Genomic DNA, 20,864 nt, shown 5'->3' with positions numbered 1-20,864 from the left:
GGGATTGATCCCAGGACCCTGAGATCATGACCTGAGCAGAAGGCAGACACTTAACCGAATGAGCCAGCAGGTGTCCCTCAATAAATCTTTTTAAAAAAATTTATTAGAACACAGCCATGACCTTTGGTTATATGTAGTCTGTTTGCTTTTTTGCTGGGATGGCAGAGTCGCATAGGTGCGGTAGGAACCCTGTGACCTGCAAAGTCTAAAATAAGTATTTGGCCCCTTACAGAAACCGTTCACAGACCCCTGTACTGAAACAAGGGGAGAGGCTATTGTGTGATAGCAGAATATTTTCTAAACTTGAAAATAAGTTTTGCCAGTTGGAAAGCTTCCTTTCATCTGAGATTTTTACTACAGTGGGAAGATAACCATTTTACTAAAATACATAGTTCCTGTTCTTCATCAAATAGATTTTACTTTTTTTTTTTAAGATTTTTAAAATGTATTTATTTGACAGAGAGATAGAGAGCACAAGCAGGGAGAGCGCAGGCAGAGGGAGAAGCAGGCTACCCACTGAGCAAGGAGCCCAACATGGGACTCGATCCCAGGACCCTGGGGTCATGACCTGAGCCAAAGCAGACGCTTAACCGACAGAGCCACCCAGGCATCCCAGTTTTTACTTTCTTTATAAAGTTAAAAGCCATGTACTTCTAATCTTGATCCCATAGATCAAGATTAGGTTCTAATCCAGAGCACGTAGTTGCCCCAACTCTCTGCGACAATATGGCTCCCCGGGGCAGCTGTGAAAGTGCAGGCCAGGGCATGGAGGTGGCCATCGCTACCTACCTGCGCAGGACCTAGGACAGGCCCCCAGAGCCACTCTTGCAGAGTCTGAGGACAGGGTAGGGTGGGGGTGGTGGGCATGCTTTAAATACTTATATTATTCTCCTGTCACGTAGGCTTTCAGTTTTCCAGGAACCTCTAGGGTATTTCTTTGCTTTTATGTATCACAGAACTAGTACTTTTGCTCTCGGCATCCAAAGGTCAGGAAGTCTCTGTACCTCCTTGTAGCTGGCTTATTACATATGCCAGGGTTGGCCTCTGACCTCTGAAATTTTGGAAGCATATGTGTATGTTTGAAAACTTCTTTTTTATTATTTTCTGGTTAATAAAAGTAATATGTGCATAGTATTTAAAAAGCAAATAATACAGAAATGTAGAAAGTGCAAGTTTTTCTCAATATAGAAATAACCAGTGTTTGCATGTATATGCGTGTGTGTATATATAATTTATATATATATGTTACCTATATTTAATATATATGTATTCAAATTTTTCACTCTACTGTGAAAATCCTTGTATATACATCTTGGCTCTTTTATCCAGTTATTTCTTCAGAATAAATTCCTTGAAATGGAATTTCTTAGCCTAAGAATGTATAAATTTTATACATAATATATAATTATAAAATATATAAATATAAATGTTGATACCTAACATATAAATTTTGATACATGGAGGATATACTACTTTTCCTTCCCACCAGTGTATTTTTAACCTTGGGCAGGTGACTTAACCTCTTTGCATCGCGATGTTGCTGGTCTATAAGATGGTGTAGTAATCATACACATATCATGGGGTTGTTGTAAGGTTTATTAAATAAGTTAAAACCTGCACATAATAATTTCTATGCAAACATAGCTGCTGTTGTCATCACTTTTACTTTCCATCTTTTACTTTTACTCTCTTTAACAGCATGATTATTTTTTTCTCAATGAATTAGAAAGATGACCAACTTTTAATATGCTTGGGAAAATATAACAATATATAGAAGTTTTCTATTTCTTGAAGATATCCGTAAAACATCTGGGCCTACCACCTTTTGTTTGTTTCATTTGTAAACTCTTCAATTTCTTGTAAGTTTTTGACTTAGTTGTGTTGATTTTTATTTTCCTGTAAAAGTATTTATCTAATTTTCATATGTGTTGGCATAACTTCTACAGAGCGGACTATTGGCCTCTAAATCCCCAAACTTGTGTATTACTCTCTTGTAATTCCTAGCATCATATATTTGTGTTTTCTCTTTTTTTCTTTTCTAAGTTTTGTTTTGTTTTTGTTTTTGTTTTTAAGTAAACACTACCCCCAACATGGGGCTTGAACTCGGGACCTCAAGATCCAGAGTCTCATGTTCTAAGGACTGAGCCAGCCAGGGGCCCCTCTCTGTTAGCTTAATCAAATTTGCTAGGGCTTTGTCTATTTTAAACTTCCAAGTAGTTAATGGTTTCTTTTTTGTTATCTTGCAATTGTTTCCTGTACTTTGTATTCAGACAGTGTTATCGGAACATTTCTGATTTTTGCGGCCTTACTCACGCATAATCAGTTTTTGAATTCATGGGCTTTGGGAAAGATGTACCTTTTTCTGATGGGCTCAGAGTTGTGTTTATAGCTATAAAAGCAAGCTTCTCATTGGCAGCTCATATCCTCTATATAATTATTTTTACCCATATGATTTATTATATGATGGGAGAAGTTTGCTGTTCTCCCACTGTGATTATGGTTTTGTCAAATTCTTGATTGTAACCAAGTTTGTTTAGTGTGTTTTGGTCAGCTCACTCTAGAAAGAATCTGGAATTTTATTCCCAATTATTAAGCTTTCTTTCTTAATGAGTACGCAGTCTCATAATCTATAGTTTAGAATTAACTAAACTGTAACTGGTTACTTTGCTCACTGCAGATGGTTTCTTGTGCTCCATATGCTCTCATTTTTTGAGTTATTTGGGGCTTTTTTGTTAGTCTGTCAGGAATACTTGCTTCAACAATCTTTTTCAGGAATAGTACATAAGTAGCATAACTTCTAAACCTTTCTAGATCTGAAAACGCCTTTCTTTTCCCCTCACACATGAATGAAAGTTCAACTGGCTGTCTAGAGATTCTAGAGTCCTAGTGCCTTTAGAACTCTGAAAACAATACTTTCAGTATTTTATTTTTCAGGTACATGTGCTAACCAGCCTGATTCTCATTTTGTAGATAGCTTTTTCCTCCTTCTGTCTGCAAGTTTTTGCCTTTTTTAGTATTTTTGCCTTCCCCCTCGGAATTCAGAAATCTGAATCTCAGCCCTTTGATCTCAAGTTTCAGATTTTTCTTTAGTTCAGGAAAATCTTTTGCTTCTGTACTTAATGTTCGTTTTACTTCTCCTCCCTCCACTTCATTTTCTCTTTCTGGAACTCCCACTTTATGGCTCATCTCTGTTCTCATGTCTGGTTCCTTCTTTCTGTTTTGCATGGGTTAATCTTCCAATGCCCTGATGGGCTTTGCAGGAGTGTCTTTTCTGCTGTTATATACAGCCTCTGTTCAGTGTTTCCTTTCCAAGATCAATCTAGGTCCCTCCTTGTTTTTTTCTCATAGCAGTTACTTACATGTGAATGAACTGTCATCTTGAATCTAATTAAGAAATCAAATCAAAGGGCGCCTGGGTGGCTCAGTCGGTTAAGCATCTGCCTTCGGCTCAGGTCGTGATCCCAGGGTCCTGGGATCGAGCCCCACATCGGGCTCCCTGCTCAGTTGGGAGTCTGCTTCTCCCTCTTCCACTCCACCTGCTTGTGCTTTTGCGATGTGTGTGCTCTTTCTCTCTGTCAAATAAATAAGTAAAATCTTAAAAAAGAAAAAAAAATCGGGCGCCTGCGTGGCTCAGTCATTAAGCATCTGCCTTTGGCTCGGGTCATGATCACAGGGTCCTGGGATCGAGCCCTGCATGGGGCTCCCTGCTCAGCAGGAAGCCTTCTTCTCCCTCTCACATTCCTCCTTGCTTGTGTTCCCTCTCCTGCTGTGTCTCTCTCTGTCAAATAAATAAATAAAATCTTAAAAAAAAAAATCAAACTTTTTTTAAAAAGCTCTTCCTCTTGGGGCACCTGGGTGGCTCAGTCGTTAAGCGTCTGCCTTCGGCTCAGGTCATGATCCCAGGGTCCTGGGATCGAGCCCCACATCAGGCTCCCTGCTCGGTGGGAAGCCTGCTTCTCCCTCTCCCACTCCCCCTGCTTGTGTTCCTGCTCTCACTGTGTCTCTCTCTGTCAAATAAATAAAATCTTAAAAAAAAAAAAAAAAAAAACTCTTCCTCTTTCCTGAATTAATTCCCTGGGCTCATTTGTTTGCCTTGCTCAGCTTTGCTCCCCTCTGTCATGTTGTTAATTCTCTATATATGTCTAATGAATTTTAATTGTCTATTCATATATTTAAATAAACTCAACAGAAGGCATATTAGAATCTTTAGGGAAGTTTTTCATAACATGTGCCATGGGCCCCACTGGAACCCATGAATTCGCAGTGTTCTAGGTGGGGGCAGCATTGGGTATAGTGGTTGAGATCTTGGGCTGCAGAGTCAGACACAGATCTGTGCTCAGATCTTGGCTCTGCCTCTTGCTAGCTTAATGGTTTCTAGTTTTCATCAGTTCCTGAGGTTGTCCTATGAGAACACAGAGGTGGATAAGCAGCCATTGTGGGGAAGCCCTTTGACAAGCTGGGGTAGAATGGTGAACCTTCTGAATCTTGGAGAGCTCTGCCCAAGTCCACTCCCTCCCCCCAGGCCCATGGCCCCATCCCTGGTTCCTAGGGAGAGCATCCACTGTCTTTGCAATGTGGCATTAGTCTGTCTTCACACTAAAGCTGTTTCAGTATTTTTTAACATAATCTGTATGCCTGACCCCTGCCCTGTCCACTACCCATTTCCTACCCCTCACTCTTCCTACCCCCTGATTTCTTCAGGCTTCAGTGTATTACTTAAATCTGGCATCATGATTATGGTCATACACAGCAGCTTGGAATGAAGGACACTGCAGTTCTTCCCGGAAAAGCTGGTCCAACTATAATTCCTTTTTTAATTTTTACAAATGCATTTGATATATACTCTACTCACACCCCAGCACAGTCAAGCAGAGAGGAAAAGCAGACACCATTTTCCCTCAAACTGAGAATGTAACATGAACCAGTGGGTAATAATGACCACACACCCCCTTGCTGCCACTGTTGGCAAGGGGTGGGGGCACACTTGACAGGGTCACCTTTACTATGACATCCTTCACCCATGATGCTTCTCAGATACTCAAAAATAAAGTCGCTTCTCCTTTGTAAAATAACAGGATTCTCAAACTGGCACAGTGAGGCCAACTGCTAAGTTGGGGTGGGGTTCCATATTAGCCTCCCCACTCCCTGGGCCCTTGGTTTATCAGATGGCTACAATCTGCTTTCCCAGTAAAGAGAACATGTATTCAAGTCATCAGTGGGTAATTTCTCTGATCATTGTGAGAAAGTCTGTTTTGAAAGCTTTCTTCCATTTGAGACTGTAGACTCCATTTAAGCTTGGGAGGATGGGAAATAGAGTGTGTGCTCTAAGCCATACATTTCATTATAAACAGTGCTCCCTTAACACTCCTCATTCAACCCGTACAGCCAACGATAGATTCTTCATTCCTGTGACCTCCCTGAATGCCCTGGAACATCCTTCGGGGGCATCCATCGTACTTAGTTAGGGTCTAGTCCACATCAGAACCAAGGCCTGCAAGACCTCCCCATTGTTTGCAGATATCCTCTCTTACTTGCTTTTGCCATACTGGTTTCTTTTCTGTTTTTCAAAAGGCCAACGCTTTACTAGCTCAGCTCTTCTAAGAGCCCTGCTTAGAATGTTCCTTCCCCAGTGCCTTGCCTAGGGTGCTGTGCTCTCCATGGGTCCCAGCTCAGATATCACCTCCTGCAGGGGTCTTCCTGGACCCTCCCAAGGTGGCCTTCCCACCCGTCATCCCCGCTGCTTCCCTTCCGCACATTGTCCCGTTCGCTTCTTTCACAACACTTGTCTGCCTCCCCGGTAGACTGTCAGTCCCGTGGTGGCAGCAACCCTTCTGTCTTAATAGCTGTGTCCCCAGCACCTAGAGCAGTGCTTCGTAGGTGGTTAGGTGCTCAGATATCTTTTTCAAGAGTGAATTGAACGGTCAAAGGAACCCTTGCAACAATATTAGAAGATCTAATTTCTAGAAGATTTAGATGATATTATTTTAGTCCATTTGTGGATGAGGCTCAGAATGGTTGAATAAATTATTCCAACTTGTATAGAGCTGGTGATTCACACTCCAGTCTTGTGACTATTCTGACTCCAAAAACCAACTTGTGTGCACAAAGCCAGCACCTCCACTAGAAATGAGCTCCTGGCTGCCGAGTTTAAGGTTCTTTCCCCACAACCGTTTTCCCCCTATAATAACTCATGAATAAAAGGAGAGCGGGGAATTCAGCCTTTTTATCCTTTTACAGCTAATTCTCTCTCCTAACCCGAGTGGTAGACCTACATTTGATACAGGGTTTATGTTGGGAGTATTTGAACCCAGCTTGGAGCCCCACTGTGGCTGGTCTACTCTTGGTCTCATGTGAATTTGAGGAAGAAAAGGCAAATAACAATTCAAAAGAATCATGGCTGCTCTGAGGCCTCCTGCAAGAGGAAGGGGAAGCATCCTTTCCCCAAGGCAGAGCTTTGAGTAGAAAGCCACAGAAATTCTCCCCTCATCCTCCATGGCTTAGAACAGGGACCTGCGCGAAGGGTCTGGAGCGGACTGCTCGTCAAGGAAGAAGCAGGCCCTAGAAAGACTTCTTCACGCCGCTTCCTGTCAGATGTGGAGTGCCAGGAGAATCTGGTCCCATAGCACCCTCCTGTGGCTGTGAGGTGTCACTGCAGCCTCTTTCCAAGGCATGAGAGCTAACGTTTGCTCTCACTACAGCAGGGATTCCCTTCCGTAAGCAGAGCTCTGTGGACAGCTAGGGCACCCCTGGGGGAAGCTCCCCTGTGTCCCCACCCCCTCTCCCCCCCGAGGCCAGAAGTCCACTCTCCAGGCTCAGAAAGGGGGACTGTTTCATTTTGTCCCTAGTGAGTCGTAAGGCAAAGTTGTGATTTGGAGCTCACAGTGCAGCGGGAGATCTGGGAGACGGAGAACACCATGAGATTTGTTCAGGGGCCCTCAGACGAAAGCTAGGCCCCGGACTCGAAGTCTCATCCATGTCTGACCAGTGTCGGAAACCTAGGAGGTCATCCTGCAGGGTGGCCCTCAGGCGTTGGCTTCATGGTGACCTCCCTGCCTGTAACAGGCATGGCTGCGTTTAGGTGACTTTATGTAAGGCACCGGTAACTGGACCATGCTGATTCTGTCAGTGTCCTGCCCATATGAATATATGCAATCAGACCCCTTCCTGTCTCACGGCTCTTAAGAGTCTGTGAATAAAGGATCTAGGACAGTGCCTAGTACACCGTAGGTAGTAAGAAGCAGCTACTTTTTTAAATGTTATTTTCCTAAAAGTTCTGTTGTTTTCTGTCCACATTTACCTTCCTGTTCCCCCCCCCCGCCCCCACACTCATGCACAATGCTATTTATTCACTCATTTTCTTTCCCTCCTCTCCCAACCTCTTTCTCAGTTCCTCCATTCTCAATCTCATTATTCCTTCCGAAATTCTCTGAGGGAGCTCATGGACCCAGCTTCCCGGGAGCACATTTGCTGGTCATGCATAACTCCAGATAATGTCTTGCAGTCTCTGTACCTTGTAGTCCCCAATCCATGGCTTCCCAGAAAATAGCCTGCCTGTCTGAGGGAGGGCAGGTTAAAGGAGTGTGCGTGTGCCCTCACTCCCACAGCGGTAAGTTCCTAGGGGCCTAATGCTTGGCGCAGCTGAGCCCTGATAAGTTCAGCCCGGCATTCAGTGCTCCAGTGGGAAAAGCACAGCAGAGATCTGAGCCGCCAAGGGACAGATGCAGACATGACAGTGGGGCCAGGTAATGGTGCAAGGAGTCTGGGCCGTGTGTAGGAATCTTGCCTCCCTGAGTGTGGGGCGTGTCCCTGTGGGCACCCACTGACTGACCAACTGTTTCTTTCATGCTACAGACCCACTCCGGATATTTCTCCAGCTTGTACCCCCCTCACCAGTTCGGCCCGTTCCCGCATCACCACTCCGTAAGTGTCCCCTCAGGTCAGCTCCATCTGCCACTCGTCCTCCTGTGACGGGCACCACAGAGTCTTTGGCGGACTGAACCGCGAATGTTCCCAGTGTGAGTGCTGGGTCCCGTGCTTCCTGGTCAGCCTAGGAGTGACGCATCATGGGGCATGAGCACACCAAACTACCCCAGCATCCAGGCTCCCTAAAGGTTCTTCAGAGTGCTGGTGCTGTCCTGTTCAGCAGTCCTGCTAAGGCTCACAAATCCATAGGTGGCAGGAGACTGGTACATGTGAATGATCAGGAGGTCAGATCAGGAGGCCGTGTTGAGCTAAAGAACAGTTTCCAAAGGTCTGTGAACAAAGTCTAACAAAGGGGGTCATGTCATTTGCGAGGACCCCCAGAGCGAGGACCCCTGGTGGCCTGGCCCATGTCTCTCTGGGCTGTCACCACGTCGCCTGGTCAGGGCAGGTTTACTTGTCATCTTCTTTTGAACACGATGTCACTCTGGTGAAAATACCGTTTGTGGCTTCCAGGTGCTGAGCGGCTACCCATTCCTTCTAACAAAGGGCCTCAGGACCCCATCCTCAGGCCAGCTATATTTAATAACGGTCTTGATTTCTTGGATAAAGACACAGGAGCAGTACACATCACATTTGTATGTGACAAAAAACCTGTGAACAGACAGCTTTCTGTATCCAGCCGACTCCGAGCTGCTCAAGAGGACTTTCCATTTTGACTGTCCTTCAGGTACACTGTGTTCAGGTTCACCCCTCAGGCTTCACAGCTACAGAGCCCTAGACCACAGGAGAATCCCATGCGTCATTTTGGCCTTCACAGCACATGGCTTGTGGTAGATGCTTGGTAGCTGCTGAGTGCCTACAGGAGCCACCGCAGTGGGAATGACGTCTTGTCTTGTGTTGCCCTTCCAGTATCCAGAGCAGGAGATTGTGAATCTCTTCATCCCAACCCAAGCTGTAGGTGCCATCATCGGGAAGAAGGGGGCGCACATCAAACAGCTGGCCAGATTCGCTGGGGCCTCCATCAAGGTAAAGCTGCTCTCGACGGCCGCCCTCTTCCATCACCAGCCCCCCACCCCGTGACCCTTGTTGCTTCTGCTGCTCCTGGCCAACGTCGATGCCAGGGACAGGGGTCCACGGGGTCTGGCAGATTTGCCTCAAGGATTAATCCCATCAGCTCTCCTCTTTACCTCTCCCATTCCTTTCTTGTAAAACTGATAATTGAATTAGAAAAAATATTAGTAACACCTAAGCCAACCCGGTCCTCTTTGGGCTAACACAGCCCTCTTGTCAAGAATGTAAAGCAAAGACAGGCTGAGGGCTTTCCTGAGCCTGGGGGGCGGACACCAGCGGAGCGTCATTTACACTTGGCCCTTATCAGAGCTTTGACGCTTTAATTAGTCTGTGCTGCACAGATCCTTGACCCTCAAGGAAAGTTTGCAGGAAGCACTCTTTGGAAAGTGCTAACGCTGTAGATAATGAGAGCTGGGGGACACAGCCCGATAGGCAGCCCTGGGACCCAACGTAGCGGCTCGGGCAGGAAGGCCCCTGGATTTCTGGGAAGGGTCGTGAGAGCCGGCCTTGCAGGGGCAGTGCTGTGCCCACATCCTGCCCCCTCAAGCGCCCTGTGAAGAAGCGTCCCAGGGGCTGAAAGGGAAGGATTCTTCAACCCTGGTCCTGCTCCAAGCCCAGCTATCGGCTCTGACTCACAGGCAGAATGCTGAGCACGTCCCAAGCCTCATGAAACACTTTCGAAAACAGAGTTTCCGTTGTTACGTAAAGTAATTTGCTACCATGGGACAACCCGGAATTCCGAACGAGAAGTCTCATGACTTGGAGAGAAAGAATGCTTGCACTTTCTCCTCAAGAAGAACTGGAATGTCTCCCACAGCAAGTGTGCTGGAGAAAAGGCAAAAACAAAATGCTCTGAGTAAAGGACTGCAGTGAGACCGCTGACGAGTTTAATGTAGATAAAGCACTTCCCATCTGGTACCTGCAAAGCGTGGAGACCGGGTGGGTGGCCCGCAGCGCAGCACCTGGGGGGGGCAGGCGTCTTGCCGTGGCGGGACCCCAGCCCACGGATGGACAGCCGTGGCGGGACAGGTACAGCGTGAAAGCCCATGGGGCTGGCTGCCCCTGGGACCTTTCCCAGTGTCCAGTTCTGTGGCCTGAGAGGCCGTGGAGACAGAACGAGACGATTTCAACCATGGGGGCGGCGGGGCGGTGGCTTGAGGGATTATGACGTCACGTCCTCCCTGTGTCCTTCGAGAAGAGTGGGACTTAGGCTCAGGGGCCAGGCTGAGGCACAGCAGTGGCAGGACCAGCTGTGGCCTCCCCCGCTGTGCTGACCTGGAGGACACTGAGCACCTACTGGGGCTGGCTGCAGCAGTAACTATCCATTTACTGTTGCCCATAAGGAGCCAGGGCCCAGAGAGTTTCCCTGACTGTCGAAGGCCACAGAGGTAGGTGAAGAATGTAAGAGCCGACATTTGACCAGGTGACCCAATTTTGGTCCGGTGTTTTATCCACCACAGCAACCTGAGTGCTCCACCAGATTCGTGCCCAGCAGGCCTGGAGGAGAACAGGAGAGAACAGCAGTCCCTTGGGCGCTGCCCCACAGCGTCCCCACCACCCTTCCCTCTCCCGGCAGGGCTGAGTGGCGCTGTCACTTTGCTCAGGACCTCTGCGATGGGCAGAGACAGCAGGGCAGGACCAGGGGGCAGAATGGGCTCTGCGGTCGTCCTTGATGCTGCACCAGCGACCTGCTTCTCCTTCCCCGGCCCCTGCCTCTCTCCACAGCAGTGAAGGAGAGAAAACCAGGGAAGCCGAGTCTTTGTGGGAGAAATTTCCTACTTTTAAAAGTTAGGGTTTTTGTTAGTTTCAACAGGACTCCGAACGCATTTTCTCTAAAGCAAAACGGGTAGTCTCCCTCTCAAGAACCCTCCGTTCCTGTGTTGCCAGTCTTTGGGGGCCACAGCTGGAGGCGCGCTGGGTGCTGCCAGGGCAGGGAGAGAGCAGTAGACTACTGTGTGGGAGCTGAGTGCTGACAAGGGGGGTTGGGCAGAGGTGAGGCCGGGGACGTGCACCCCGAGGTGCTTTGGAGCTGGGCTCCCGCCACTCGCCTGCCCTACAGAGTGTCTGGGCAACCGGCTGCAGAATGCACACACAATTCCTGAGCCTTGCTTCGGGCCCTGCTCACCCTGGGATCTGGGCAGGCACCTCACCTCTGGGTCCCCTTTACTTCAGTCATAAGACGGGTCCTCCTTCCTGGTGCTGTCACAGCAGTTTGCCAGCGGAGGGTCATTCCAGAATAGCAGGAGTGCACGAGTAGCTCTGAGACTTCAGGTCGGGGGGCAGCATCAGACAGTGGAGAGATGGGCTGTTTGCTTCACACTCTGAGCCAGGCAGCCAGGAGGCGCTGGGAGGCGGACAGTGACTGCGGAGCGGATTTGGTCAGCGCCAAGTGTGAGTTGGCCTCGCAGCCTCCCTGATTTGGGCGGGTAAGAGCCGGGACCCGCCATGGCCGTGCTCCGGTCTCTCTCATTCACTCTTCGAGATAAGGACCAGGCTTAACACCACTGTGGATGGAGTAGAGGCAGGTGTTCCCGCCAGTTGTCCCGAGGGCCAGTGTGTGGGGGGCCTTCCGGCAGGCCCCAAACCCCCCAGGGACATGGGATCTTCACTTCTCGGCAGAGGCTGCTGCCCTGCACAGGTGGAGGCTGACAGGCCATCCACCCACACTAAAGGAAGTCCTCCCGAGGAGCTCAGGCCTTGGAGACGTGTGCCTTGCGTCCGTCTTCATGCGGAGCATCAGAGCCCAAGCCCTCTTTGAAGATGCTCTGATCCCAGAGCAGGCACAGGTCAGAGCACACCTTGGCCGCGTCATCACGATAAGAGCTGCGGCAGCCACACAGCACCCTGAGGCTCACAGATGCAGCCTGGCCTCGGCCACAGACGGAGGCGGAGGTGGAGGTGGGGGGCTTCCTGGGGGAGCCCACGTCTGAGACACAGCAGCTAGTGGTGAATGACATCCACTGTGAACATCTCCTTCTCCAGGCTCAGTCTCGGACAGGACCTCTCCTGAGCCCTGGGTTTGTTTTTGTTTTTTTTTTTGGCTTTAGGAACACTGTGACCCTGTAAATGAGGTTTCTTTTTTTGACTTTGCTCTCTTCGTCAGCTTAAAACTGAGTCTGCGGCCCATCTGAGGCAGGTGTATAGGACCTTAGGAGATGCATTTGTGTACTGATCTCACTCCCGGCTCATTTCTCCATGTCTGGTGTACTTTTCACTCATTTAACTTTAACTTTAGTTTTGCTACGCTGTATTTCTTTTCAAAGCTACCTTAATGGTTTTTGGAATAAGGCAAGCTATGCAGAGAAGAACCTGTAATGCGGATCTAACAAAAAGTGCTTGCCTGGTCCGTCATTTGAGTTGTGTTACAAGAGAACTCAGACTCACAAATGGTGAGAGCAAAAGGCGGAATTGAGCTTGCCAGGGTTCACCTCCCAGTTTCCCAGATGAGGAAACAGAGTCTGGGGAGGGGAGGGATTTGCAGAACAGACCCTGGGACCAGGGTGTCCTCACCCCTGCTCTGGAGCTGTCACACTCAGTTCCAGAGCCATGGATGACCTGGTCTGAGCCCCCACCCCCAGTCCCCGCTCTAGCTCAACTGTCACCTGTAGCTGACTACCTCTGAGCTGAGCGTTAGAACTGGGGCAGCTCTCCTGCAAGCTGGCTCCACAGCAGCGCCCCTGTGGACTAGCTCTTCCTCCCCTCAGGCCCGGGTGGGGTGGCAGAGCCCACACTTCCCTCTTCCTCCTAGAACTCGACTCCCTTGGCTCTGTAAAGGAGGCTCCATGCTCGGTAGCCAGAGTGGAAGCAGCAGGTGCAAAGGCAGAAGCCCTATAATCCCTTGCTAATGTGTGTGTGCCACACACCCAGACGAGGGAGGGGCCTGGGGAGCACAGCCTGGCAGCAGCATTTTCCTCTTACTTGTCAACTGCAGATTGCCCCGGCAGAAGGCCCAGACGTCAGCGAAAGAATGGTCATCATCACCGGCCCACCTGAAGCCCAGTTCAAGGTCAGTGCCAAGGGTCACCTCAGCCCTGCAGTAGCTGAGGGCCTTAAGCAGGCGGCAGCCACCTCAGAGGCATGTTCAAGACTCTTCCTGGGGAGGCCCAGCCTCCACTGCCCTTCTTGCGGCTACTTACTCGTCTCAGACTTACCCTGTCTTGCCTACCTCTGGGCTGTTCCCTCTGCTGGCCGGAGCCCTCCTTCCTTTCTCTTTTATGGAAAAGTAGATAGTCTGTGGGTACCCAGTTCAACTGGCACCCCCTCTGGACTTTCTCTGACCCCTGAGCCGTGGCTTTGAGGACAGGTGTCTCAGACTCCTTGAGTCACACCCTTCCGGCTCTGGGGCCATAACCGTGGGGTGTAAGGGCACATAGCAGGAGTTTGTTGGGAGTTGTTTGGTGAGGTACATTTTGTCTTTGCCCTTTTTCCTCCCCTAGGAAAATTATAAATTGAGTTTTCTGAAAGTCAGAAGCATATTTATAGAAGTATAGTCCTTATCATTAAAAATACTTAAGATCTGAGAAGAAATATTAACATGTGGAAATATTTAAGAACAGTAACTCTTCAACTCATGAGTGGATAAAACAAAACGTGGTATATCCACTCAGTAGGACGTTAGCCACAAAAAGCAAAATTCTGATGCATGCTGTGGTGTGGATGAACCTAGAAAACACTGCATGAAGTGAAAGAAGACAGAAACAGAAGGCAACGTGTTACACGAGTCCCTTTATCTGAAATGTCCTGAAAAGGGCAAATCCATAGAGACAGAAAGGAGGATGGCGGCTGCCAGGGGGCCGGGAGCAGTTGGGGCTGCCCGCTAGTGTGGGGTTTTTGTTTGGGGGACTGCGGGGGGAAGTGTCCTGGGAAGTGGGGATGGTTGCCTAACATCATGAATACACCAAAAACTCCTGGAGTGTACACTTTAAAATGATGAATTTTAGGTTATATAAGTTCTATGTCAATTTTTAAAGCCTTTAACAAAAAACAACAAACCATAACCTCCCAGCTGCGCTGGCTCTGGAGTTAAGACATCAGCAAGCAGCCCCGTCACCACCCACCTCGCCTCCATCCTTCAGTGACCCGAGGTCTAAACTTCCCGTGGGGGGAGGAAGTGAAGAATGCCCTGCACCGGTTCATTCAGCCCATTTGTGGGGGCTAGGGCGATGGAGATTGGACCCTGTCGCCACCAGCCCTGAGCCCACACCCCCCACACTGAGAGCTTCCTAGCAGCGGCCGGCGCAGTGCCCCGCCAGGTCTCTGGAGGAGGGCAGCAGGCCCCGGGGAATTGGGGGCTGGGGGTGCCCCGGGCCTGGGCTGGCCAGTTCTGGCAGCAGCACCGCGAAGTGGGCCGCCTGGCAGCCAAGAGTCACCCGTCACGCCTTGCTCTCTCAGGCCCAGGGGCGGATCTTTGGGAAACTGAAAGAAGAAAACTTCTTTAACCCCAAAGAAGAGGTGAAGCTGGAAGCCCACATCAGAGTGCCCTCTTCTACAGCTGGCCGGGTGATCGGCAAGGGCGGCAAAACCGTGAGTGCGCCCCGAGCTGGCTTCGTCTCCTGGCTGACTCCCTGTGCCAGCCTCGCCTGACTTCCCTCAGACCTCTGTTGGCTCTTCAGGGACATCACTCAGGGGCTGAGGGCCCCCAGTCCAGGGTGCTGAGCCAGGCCACCAAAAACACCAGGGTTCTGCACCTGGAAATCCGGCATCTCAGCTACATGCTGGAAAATGAAGACCCCCGACTCCCTGTAGACCGGGAGGCTGCCTCCTGCCCCCCGCAAGCCCACACATAGCAGCAGGAAGATCCTAGGGAACAGAATCCCGTCCGAGGATCCCCACTTGGCCGACTGTCCATCTTCTCTAAAGTCCCGCTGAGAGGCAGGCAGGGTCTGCCGTCCTACACTCGCCTCTGACTTTTCAAACTCTCCCTCCTGCAGATTCTGTCTCCTGGCTATTTCCCAAACCTGCCCATCTGTTCCAGGGGAGCTAGTTTAGCCATCGGGTGGTAGGTGAGAAGGAAATACTTAAAAAAAAAATAATCAAGGTCTTCAACCTGAAGGGGGCAGCAACACAAAGGAATTTGAAAAGTGCCAGAGAATTAACTGTGAAGCTTGTAGGAATGAGCAGCTAGCCCGTCAGATGCAGGTGTGTTCTAGAACATGACTTCCCCCTGTGGCGGGGATATGACCCCTGAGAAGTTCCAGTAGAGTCTGTGCACACTAGCAGACTGGCCGTGTTGGGGGCTCTCTGGAGTCGTGTGTGCACGTGCATGCACCTGCTGTTTTCTTTACACAGAAACTCTTACTAAGCACTCAAAGCCAAGTTCTGCATATAATGAGTCACCTTCATACAAAAGAATAAAGTCAATGGCTTGCAGATTATTCTCCATATCCAGGAAAGTGATCAGCACCCGAGGGCGCACACACCGCTCTAGACAAGCCGGAAGGCGGTAGGCAGGAGAGCTAATGGCCCACAGGGGAGTGTCATCCTGAGCCCTTGGATCTCCTATTTGGTCATTTGGGAGCCAGTCACTGAATTCTGTGCACCACCCCCTCGAGCTGTCAGCTGTCCGCTGAGCACTTGGCGCCCCACCTGTGTGTTTAGCACCCCGGAGGCCAGGTCCTGGGCTGAGCCCCTGCGTAGTGTAGGCTTTTTGAGGCTGGGGAGAACAGGAAGTGGGCCGCAGGTGAGCGGGGAGCAGCACTGGCTGGAGGCTTCCCGGAGGGGGGCTGGCATGGAAGTGGAACGGCAGGGAGAAAAGGTAATGATCCGAAGGTAGGAGGGGAAGGAAGACTTGGAGGCAGGGATGAAAATGAAGAGCGGGCCGCAGAGCAATGCCTGATTAGGAAGGAAAGTTTGCTTTGCTGAGTCTGAGAGACTGAGAGAGGTGGTATTGGCTCAGGGCTGGCACCTAGGAGGGATCTTCCTTCCTGAATGACAGGAGAGCATGGGTCACTGCGAGCATGGGCAGGAACCCAGTGAAGGGAATTCCAGAGTAAGAATTCAGCCCCAGAAGGAGCTCCAGGGAGTTAGGGACTGGAGCCTCCCTGAGCCACCCAGTGAGTCTCCAGGGCTCAAACATGGCCCCGTGTGACCAGAGGCTGGGAAGCCCCCGGACATGTCCCAGGCTGAAGGAAAGAAGAGCTTCCAGCCACCTTGCCCTCCAGCACTCCCCTCTCCCACTTCCTCCTGAACCCACTTTCTTCCTGCCCAGGTGAATGAACTGCAGAACTTAACCAGTGCAGAAGTAATCGTGCCTCGTGACCAAACGCCAGATGAAAATGAGGAAGTGATCGTCAGAATTATCGGGCATTTCTTTGCTAGCCAGGTACCTGTGCTGTGAGGGTCTGGTCTCTCTGGCCAGCTACTTTTTAGTTCTCTAAGCTATTGATGGCCTGTCCGGTGGCCACAGGCCCTACACACACCCCACCCCCCGAGCCCACACACACAGATGGAACCTCCCCCTGGCTCTTCAGGGACTGCCTACAGGGCAGGGGAAATTGCTCCACACCGTCTCCTCACAGCTCTCCCCAGGCATGCTAGAGGAGCTCAAGAAAGAACCTAGCACTTTGAAGTCAAGCCCAGCACATCTCCAACCCCCTGCAATGCTAGAGCATAAGGTCCCCCCTTCCTTTGCCACCTACACATGCCTCGGTCACAGCCTTTCCCTGCTGGGAACCACATACCTGACAAGGACCCACCCTCGGGGTCCCCCCGGTCAGGCTCTGAGAATCTCACTGTGAAGGGTTGAACCTGCTCATTGCAGGAGACCTCCGTTTCTCTGCCGTCCTTCTTCACCTCACCGTGACTTCCCCCGTCAGGGCCCAGGACCTCCTATCTTTCATTCAGAAGGACCAGTGACTCCGCATTATGTGGCCTAATTCTTTTCGATGCTCTTTGTGTGTTGGGTTTAGGGATAGAGCAGTCCCAGTCCTTGCCCCAAACCAGTGAGGGCCGGCTAAGCTTACAGGGAAGCTTTGAGCGGTCAGCCTGCTGTCCCAAAGCAGTGCCTGTGCCCAGAGGCCTGGCGAGGCCCCTGCCCCTCCCTGCAGGCAGAGCCCTAACACCCCCCCCCCCACCCCGCCATTGGCTCGCTCGGCGCTCCTGCGTCCCAGCTCTGCCAGTGCCCTGCCTGCCTACAGGGGTGCAGTCCCGGGCGGGCTGTACTGGAGGACCGGTGTGGGGTGCGGGGGCCGGACACGGTGGGGGGCGGTCTTGGGCTCACGTGTGTTCTCTAGTCGTACAGGGTAGAGGGTCTGGGGCCGGTTCCTCACTTCCTCCCCATCCCATTTCCTGTCGGTCTTTCCAGGCATCGCACTCATGTTCTTCCCAGGGGCTCCAGAAAGGCGGGCGGGGCAGCCCTGAAAGCCACAGTGTGTGTGTAGTAGGAGAGGGGTGCTGTCTGACCTCCACGAGGCTCCCTCGACGCTGGTTCCCTGCCTCTGCTTCCTGACCTCCTCTTAACAAGTACCTGGAAGCTTCTGGGGTCCCAGCTTCTTATCCTGCTGCACCCAGCGGCCTTGGGGAAGGGCGGGGGGCACCCTGAGCTTCAGGCAGGAAAGTACCCCCCACCCCCAGAGTGAGGGCCTCGGCAGCTGGATGACACTTCTCTGAGCGTCCCCACTTCCTTTCCCCAAGTCCCAGCCCCAGCCTCCCACCCCCACGGCTGGTCCTCAGAACCGGGTTCCTTTTTCTCCCCCGTCCTCTCCTCTCCCTTGCTGCAGACTGCACAGCGCAAGATCAGGGAAATTGTACAACAGGTGAAGCAGCAGGAGCAGAAATACCCTCAGGGAGTCGCCTCACAGCGCGGCAAGTGAGGCTCCCACAGGCACCAGCAAAACAACGGATGAATGTAGCCCTTCCAACACCTGACAGAATGAGACCAAACACAGCCAGCCAGCTCGGGAGCAAACCAAAGACCATCCTGAGGAATGAGAAGTCTGCGGAGGCGCCGGGGACTCTGCAGAGGCCCTGAGAATCCCAGGGGCCAGGAGGGAGCGGGGGGGGGGGGAGGTCAGCCCCGGGGGGGGGGGGGCCCCGCCCGGCCTCCTGCCTCCCCCAGGGCCTCTGCAGGCTTCCCAGCCATCCACTGCACCATCCACTCGGATCTCTCCTTAACTCCCACCACGCTATCCCTTTTAGTTGAACTAACATAGGTGAACATGTTCCAAGCAAAGCAAAATTCACCCCCATTTCTTTTTGTGGAAATTGTCTCTGTACATGTGTGTACATATTAGAAGGGGAAAGATGTTAAGATATGTGGCCTGTGGGTTACACAGGGTGCCTGCAGCGTTAATATATTTTAGAAATAATATATCAAATAACTCAACTAACTCCAAGTTTTAATCAATTATTAATTTTTTTTCTTTTTTAAAGAGAAAGCAGGCTTTTCTAGACTTCAAAGAATAAAGTCGTTCTTTGGGAGGTCTAATGGTTTAGTAAAGGAGCTTCGAGACCACCCACACAAAATTCACCCGAGGGAAATCTCAAAAGGACACTCACAGCAGTTCTGGATCACCTGTGTATGTCAACAGAAGGGATACCGTCTCTCTGAAGAGGAAACTCTGTCTCTCTTCATCCCTGTCTAGCTCACACACCCATTTCTCTTTGCTTCACAGGTTTTAAACTGGTTTTTTGCATACTGCTATATAATTCTCTGTCTCTCTCTGTTTATCTCTCCCCTACCTTCTCTCCCTCCCCTCCTTCTCCATCCCCATTCTTTTTAATTCCCTCATCCTTCTGTCTCAATTCCCAGTATCTACGCACCCCCCAGGCAAAGCAGTGCTCTGAGTATCACATCACACAAAAGGAACAAAAGCGAAACACACAAACCAGCCTCAACTTACACTTGGTTACTCAAAAGAACAAGAGTCAATGGTACTTGTCCTAGCATTTTGGAAGAAGAAAAACAGGAACCCATCAAACCAACCAACCAAACAAAGAAAAATTCCACAAAGAAAGAATGTATTTTGTCTTTTTACATTTTGGTGTATAAGCCATCCATATTCAGCAAAATGATTTCTTTCTTTTAAAAAAAAAAATGTGGAGGAAAATAGCAATTTACACGAGGTCGTTGGCCCAGGGCGTTAAATTTACAGATTTTTTTAAACGAGAAAAACACACAAAAAAAGCTACCTCAGGTGTTTTTTACCTCAGCACCTTGCTCTTGTGTTTCCCTTAGAGATTTTGTAAAACTGATAGTTGGAGCATTTTTTTATTTTTTTAATAAAAATGAGTTGGAAAAAAAATATCAACTGCCAGCCTGGAGAAGGTGACAGTCCAAGTGTGCAACAGCTGTTCTGAATTGTCTTCCGCTAGCCAAGAACCTATATGGCCTTCTTTTGGACAAACCTTGAAAATGTTTATTTAAAAAAAAGATGACAAAGAAAAACAGAGAGAGAAAATATTGGAGATGTCCTGAATTTCAATAGGGTACGCGCCATTAGGGCTTTTTGCGCTAAAGGATGAACATGTACTGGTTTATGTGAACAAGCCATTTACCACCAGACTGCAATGCCAGTTTCCTCTACTGCAAACAGTGTTCTGTGACAAAAACAAAAACAAACAAAAAAAAAATGAAATATATCCAGCTAACAAGATCCTGGTGTCTTGGTCTCTTATTTTACTAAGCATCGCCCATCCCAAAGTGTCAAGAGAGTTCCAGCTCGGGGGGACTGAGGGAAAATGGGCAGCATAGTTAGGCCTGGGCAGCCGCCCTGAAGAGGCAAGGCTTCTGCAGGCGGCTTTCTGGGAGAAGCTAAACTAGGTCAAGGGTGCTCCAAGTGTGGTCCCCACCGGGCAGCACCTGTATCACCGGGGAACATGTTGGAAATGCAGATTCTTGGGGTCCACTTTGAATCAGAAACCCTGAGGGGCCCCGCAGTCGGCTTCAGCAAGCCCTCTGGGTGATTCTGAGTGTGGCGGAGTTTGACAGCCATGGAACTGGAGGGATGGACTGACTGCACGTCAAGGTAGGTAAGACTAGCCCCTGTCCTTAGGGAACGGTGAGCCTGGCCAAGAAGGAGTTGATTTTTATGTGGGGGACTGGGAGAGGATAATACGCCTGACAGTTCCAGGGAAGAGGTGCTCATGCCTCCCCAGAAGCCCCATTGTAAGTGTTCCAGGAGGATGGAGAAGGGCAGGGTCAGCCTTGGACAGGAGGCCGGGGTGGGCGGGGGGGGGGGGGGGGGGCAGGGTGCTATATTGACACTCCCACAGATGTGTCTAAAGGTCAGACCGGAATGGGCCTGTTCTGTGTAGGAACCTTCACTCATAGACCTGTGGGGTCTGCTAGAGACAGATGCTGCAAGTCCAAGCAATCTTAGGACTAGAGAGGTGATACTGGACTGCCAGTGGTGGCCAGTCAGGCTTTTTGGGGTGACTGTTCATAGCACAGCAAGGACAGATGGAGGGGAACTGATGGGGTTGCAGAGTAGCCACATTCCCCTTCTAACAAACTCTGAGGGCTCCTCAATCACTTAAAATTTGTTCCTCACCCATGTTCCATCCCCACTCGTGATTTTCTCCGAAGTCCAATTTCTGAGATGCTCTTTGTACTTTTAGTCTCTGCATGTAGACGCGAGCTGTTCCTCTCCCTTCTGTGGTTGGCATGACTCCGGGCAGGGACAGACTCCCCGTTCCTATGGCCGTTACAAGTCCTGGTACCTCTGGCTCTGCCCTCCCTCCTCTTCCCTTTAGGCCTCAAACCCGCTGCCCTCTCGGAGAAGCAAACCACAGGCTGACTGTCCGAGAGAAGCCACAGGGTTCCCGGCAACCAGGGTTATTTCTGAAAGCTGTGCCCCAGGCTGAGGTGTCCCCTGTGAGATGGACAGAAACAGCACACCTTTAAAGGCGGGGCTTTAAATGTAGGCCTGAGG

At 50.3% G+C, this 20,864-nt stretch overlaps 1 protein-coding gene across 5 annotated transcripts in view; it reads left to right on the top strand.

The window, feature by feature from the left end:
• IGF2BP2 (insulin like growth factor 2 mRNA binding protein 2) overlaps positions 1-19,586 on the top strand; it is a 157,054-nt gene extending 137,468 nt beyond the window's left edge. For all 5 annotated transcript variants that reach the window (XM_027587363.2, XM_027587360.2, XM_027587361.2 and 2 more), the window contains 6 exons: positions 7,852-7,920; positions 8,833-8,949; positions 12,926-13,000; positions 14,386-14,517; positions 16,202-16,315; positions 17,712-19,586. In XM_027587363.2, coding sequence (XP_027443164.1) covers positions 7,852-7,920; positions 8,833-8,949; positions 12,926-13,000; positions 14,386-14,517; positions 16,202-16,315; positions 17,712-17,804 — 600 coding nt within the window. In that variant the 3' untranslated portion in view covers positions 17,805-19,586. The remainder of the gene's footprint in view (positions 1-7,851; positions 7,921-8,832; positions 8,950-12,925; positions 13,001-14,385; positions 14,518-16,201; positions 16,316-17,711) is intronic.
• The last annotated feature ends 1,278 nt before the right edge of the window (positions 19,587-20,864 follow it).

Source organism: Zalophus californianus, chromosome 1 (assembly GCF_009762305.2).
Source record: "Zalophus californianus isolate mZalCal1 chromosome 1, mZalCal1.pri.v2, whole genome shotgun sequence".
NCBI lineage: Eukaryota > Metazoa > Chordata > Mammalia > Carnivora > Otariidae > Zalophus > Zalophus californianus.
This window is presented reverse-complemented; position numbering and strand designations above follow the sequence as displayed.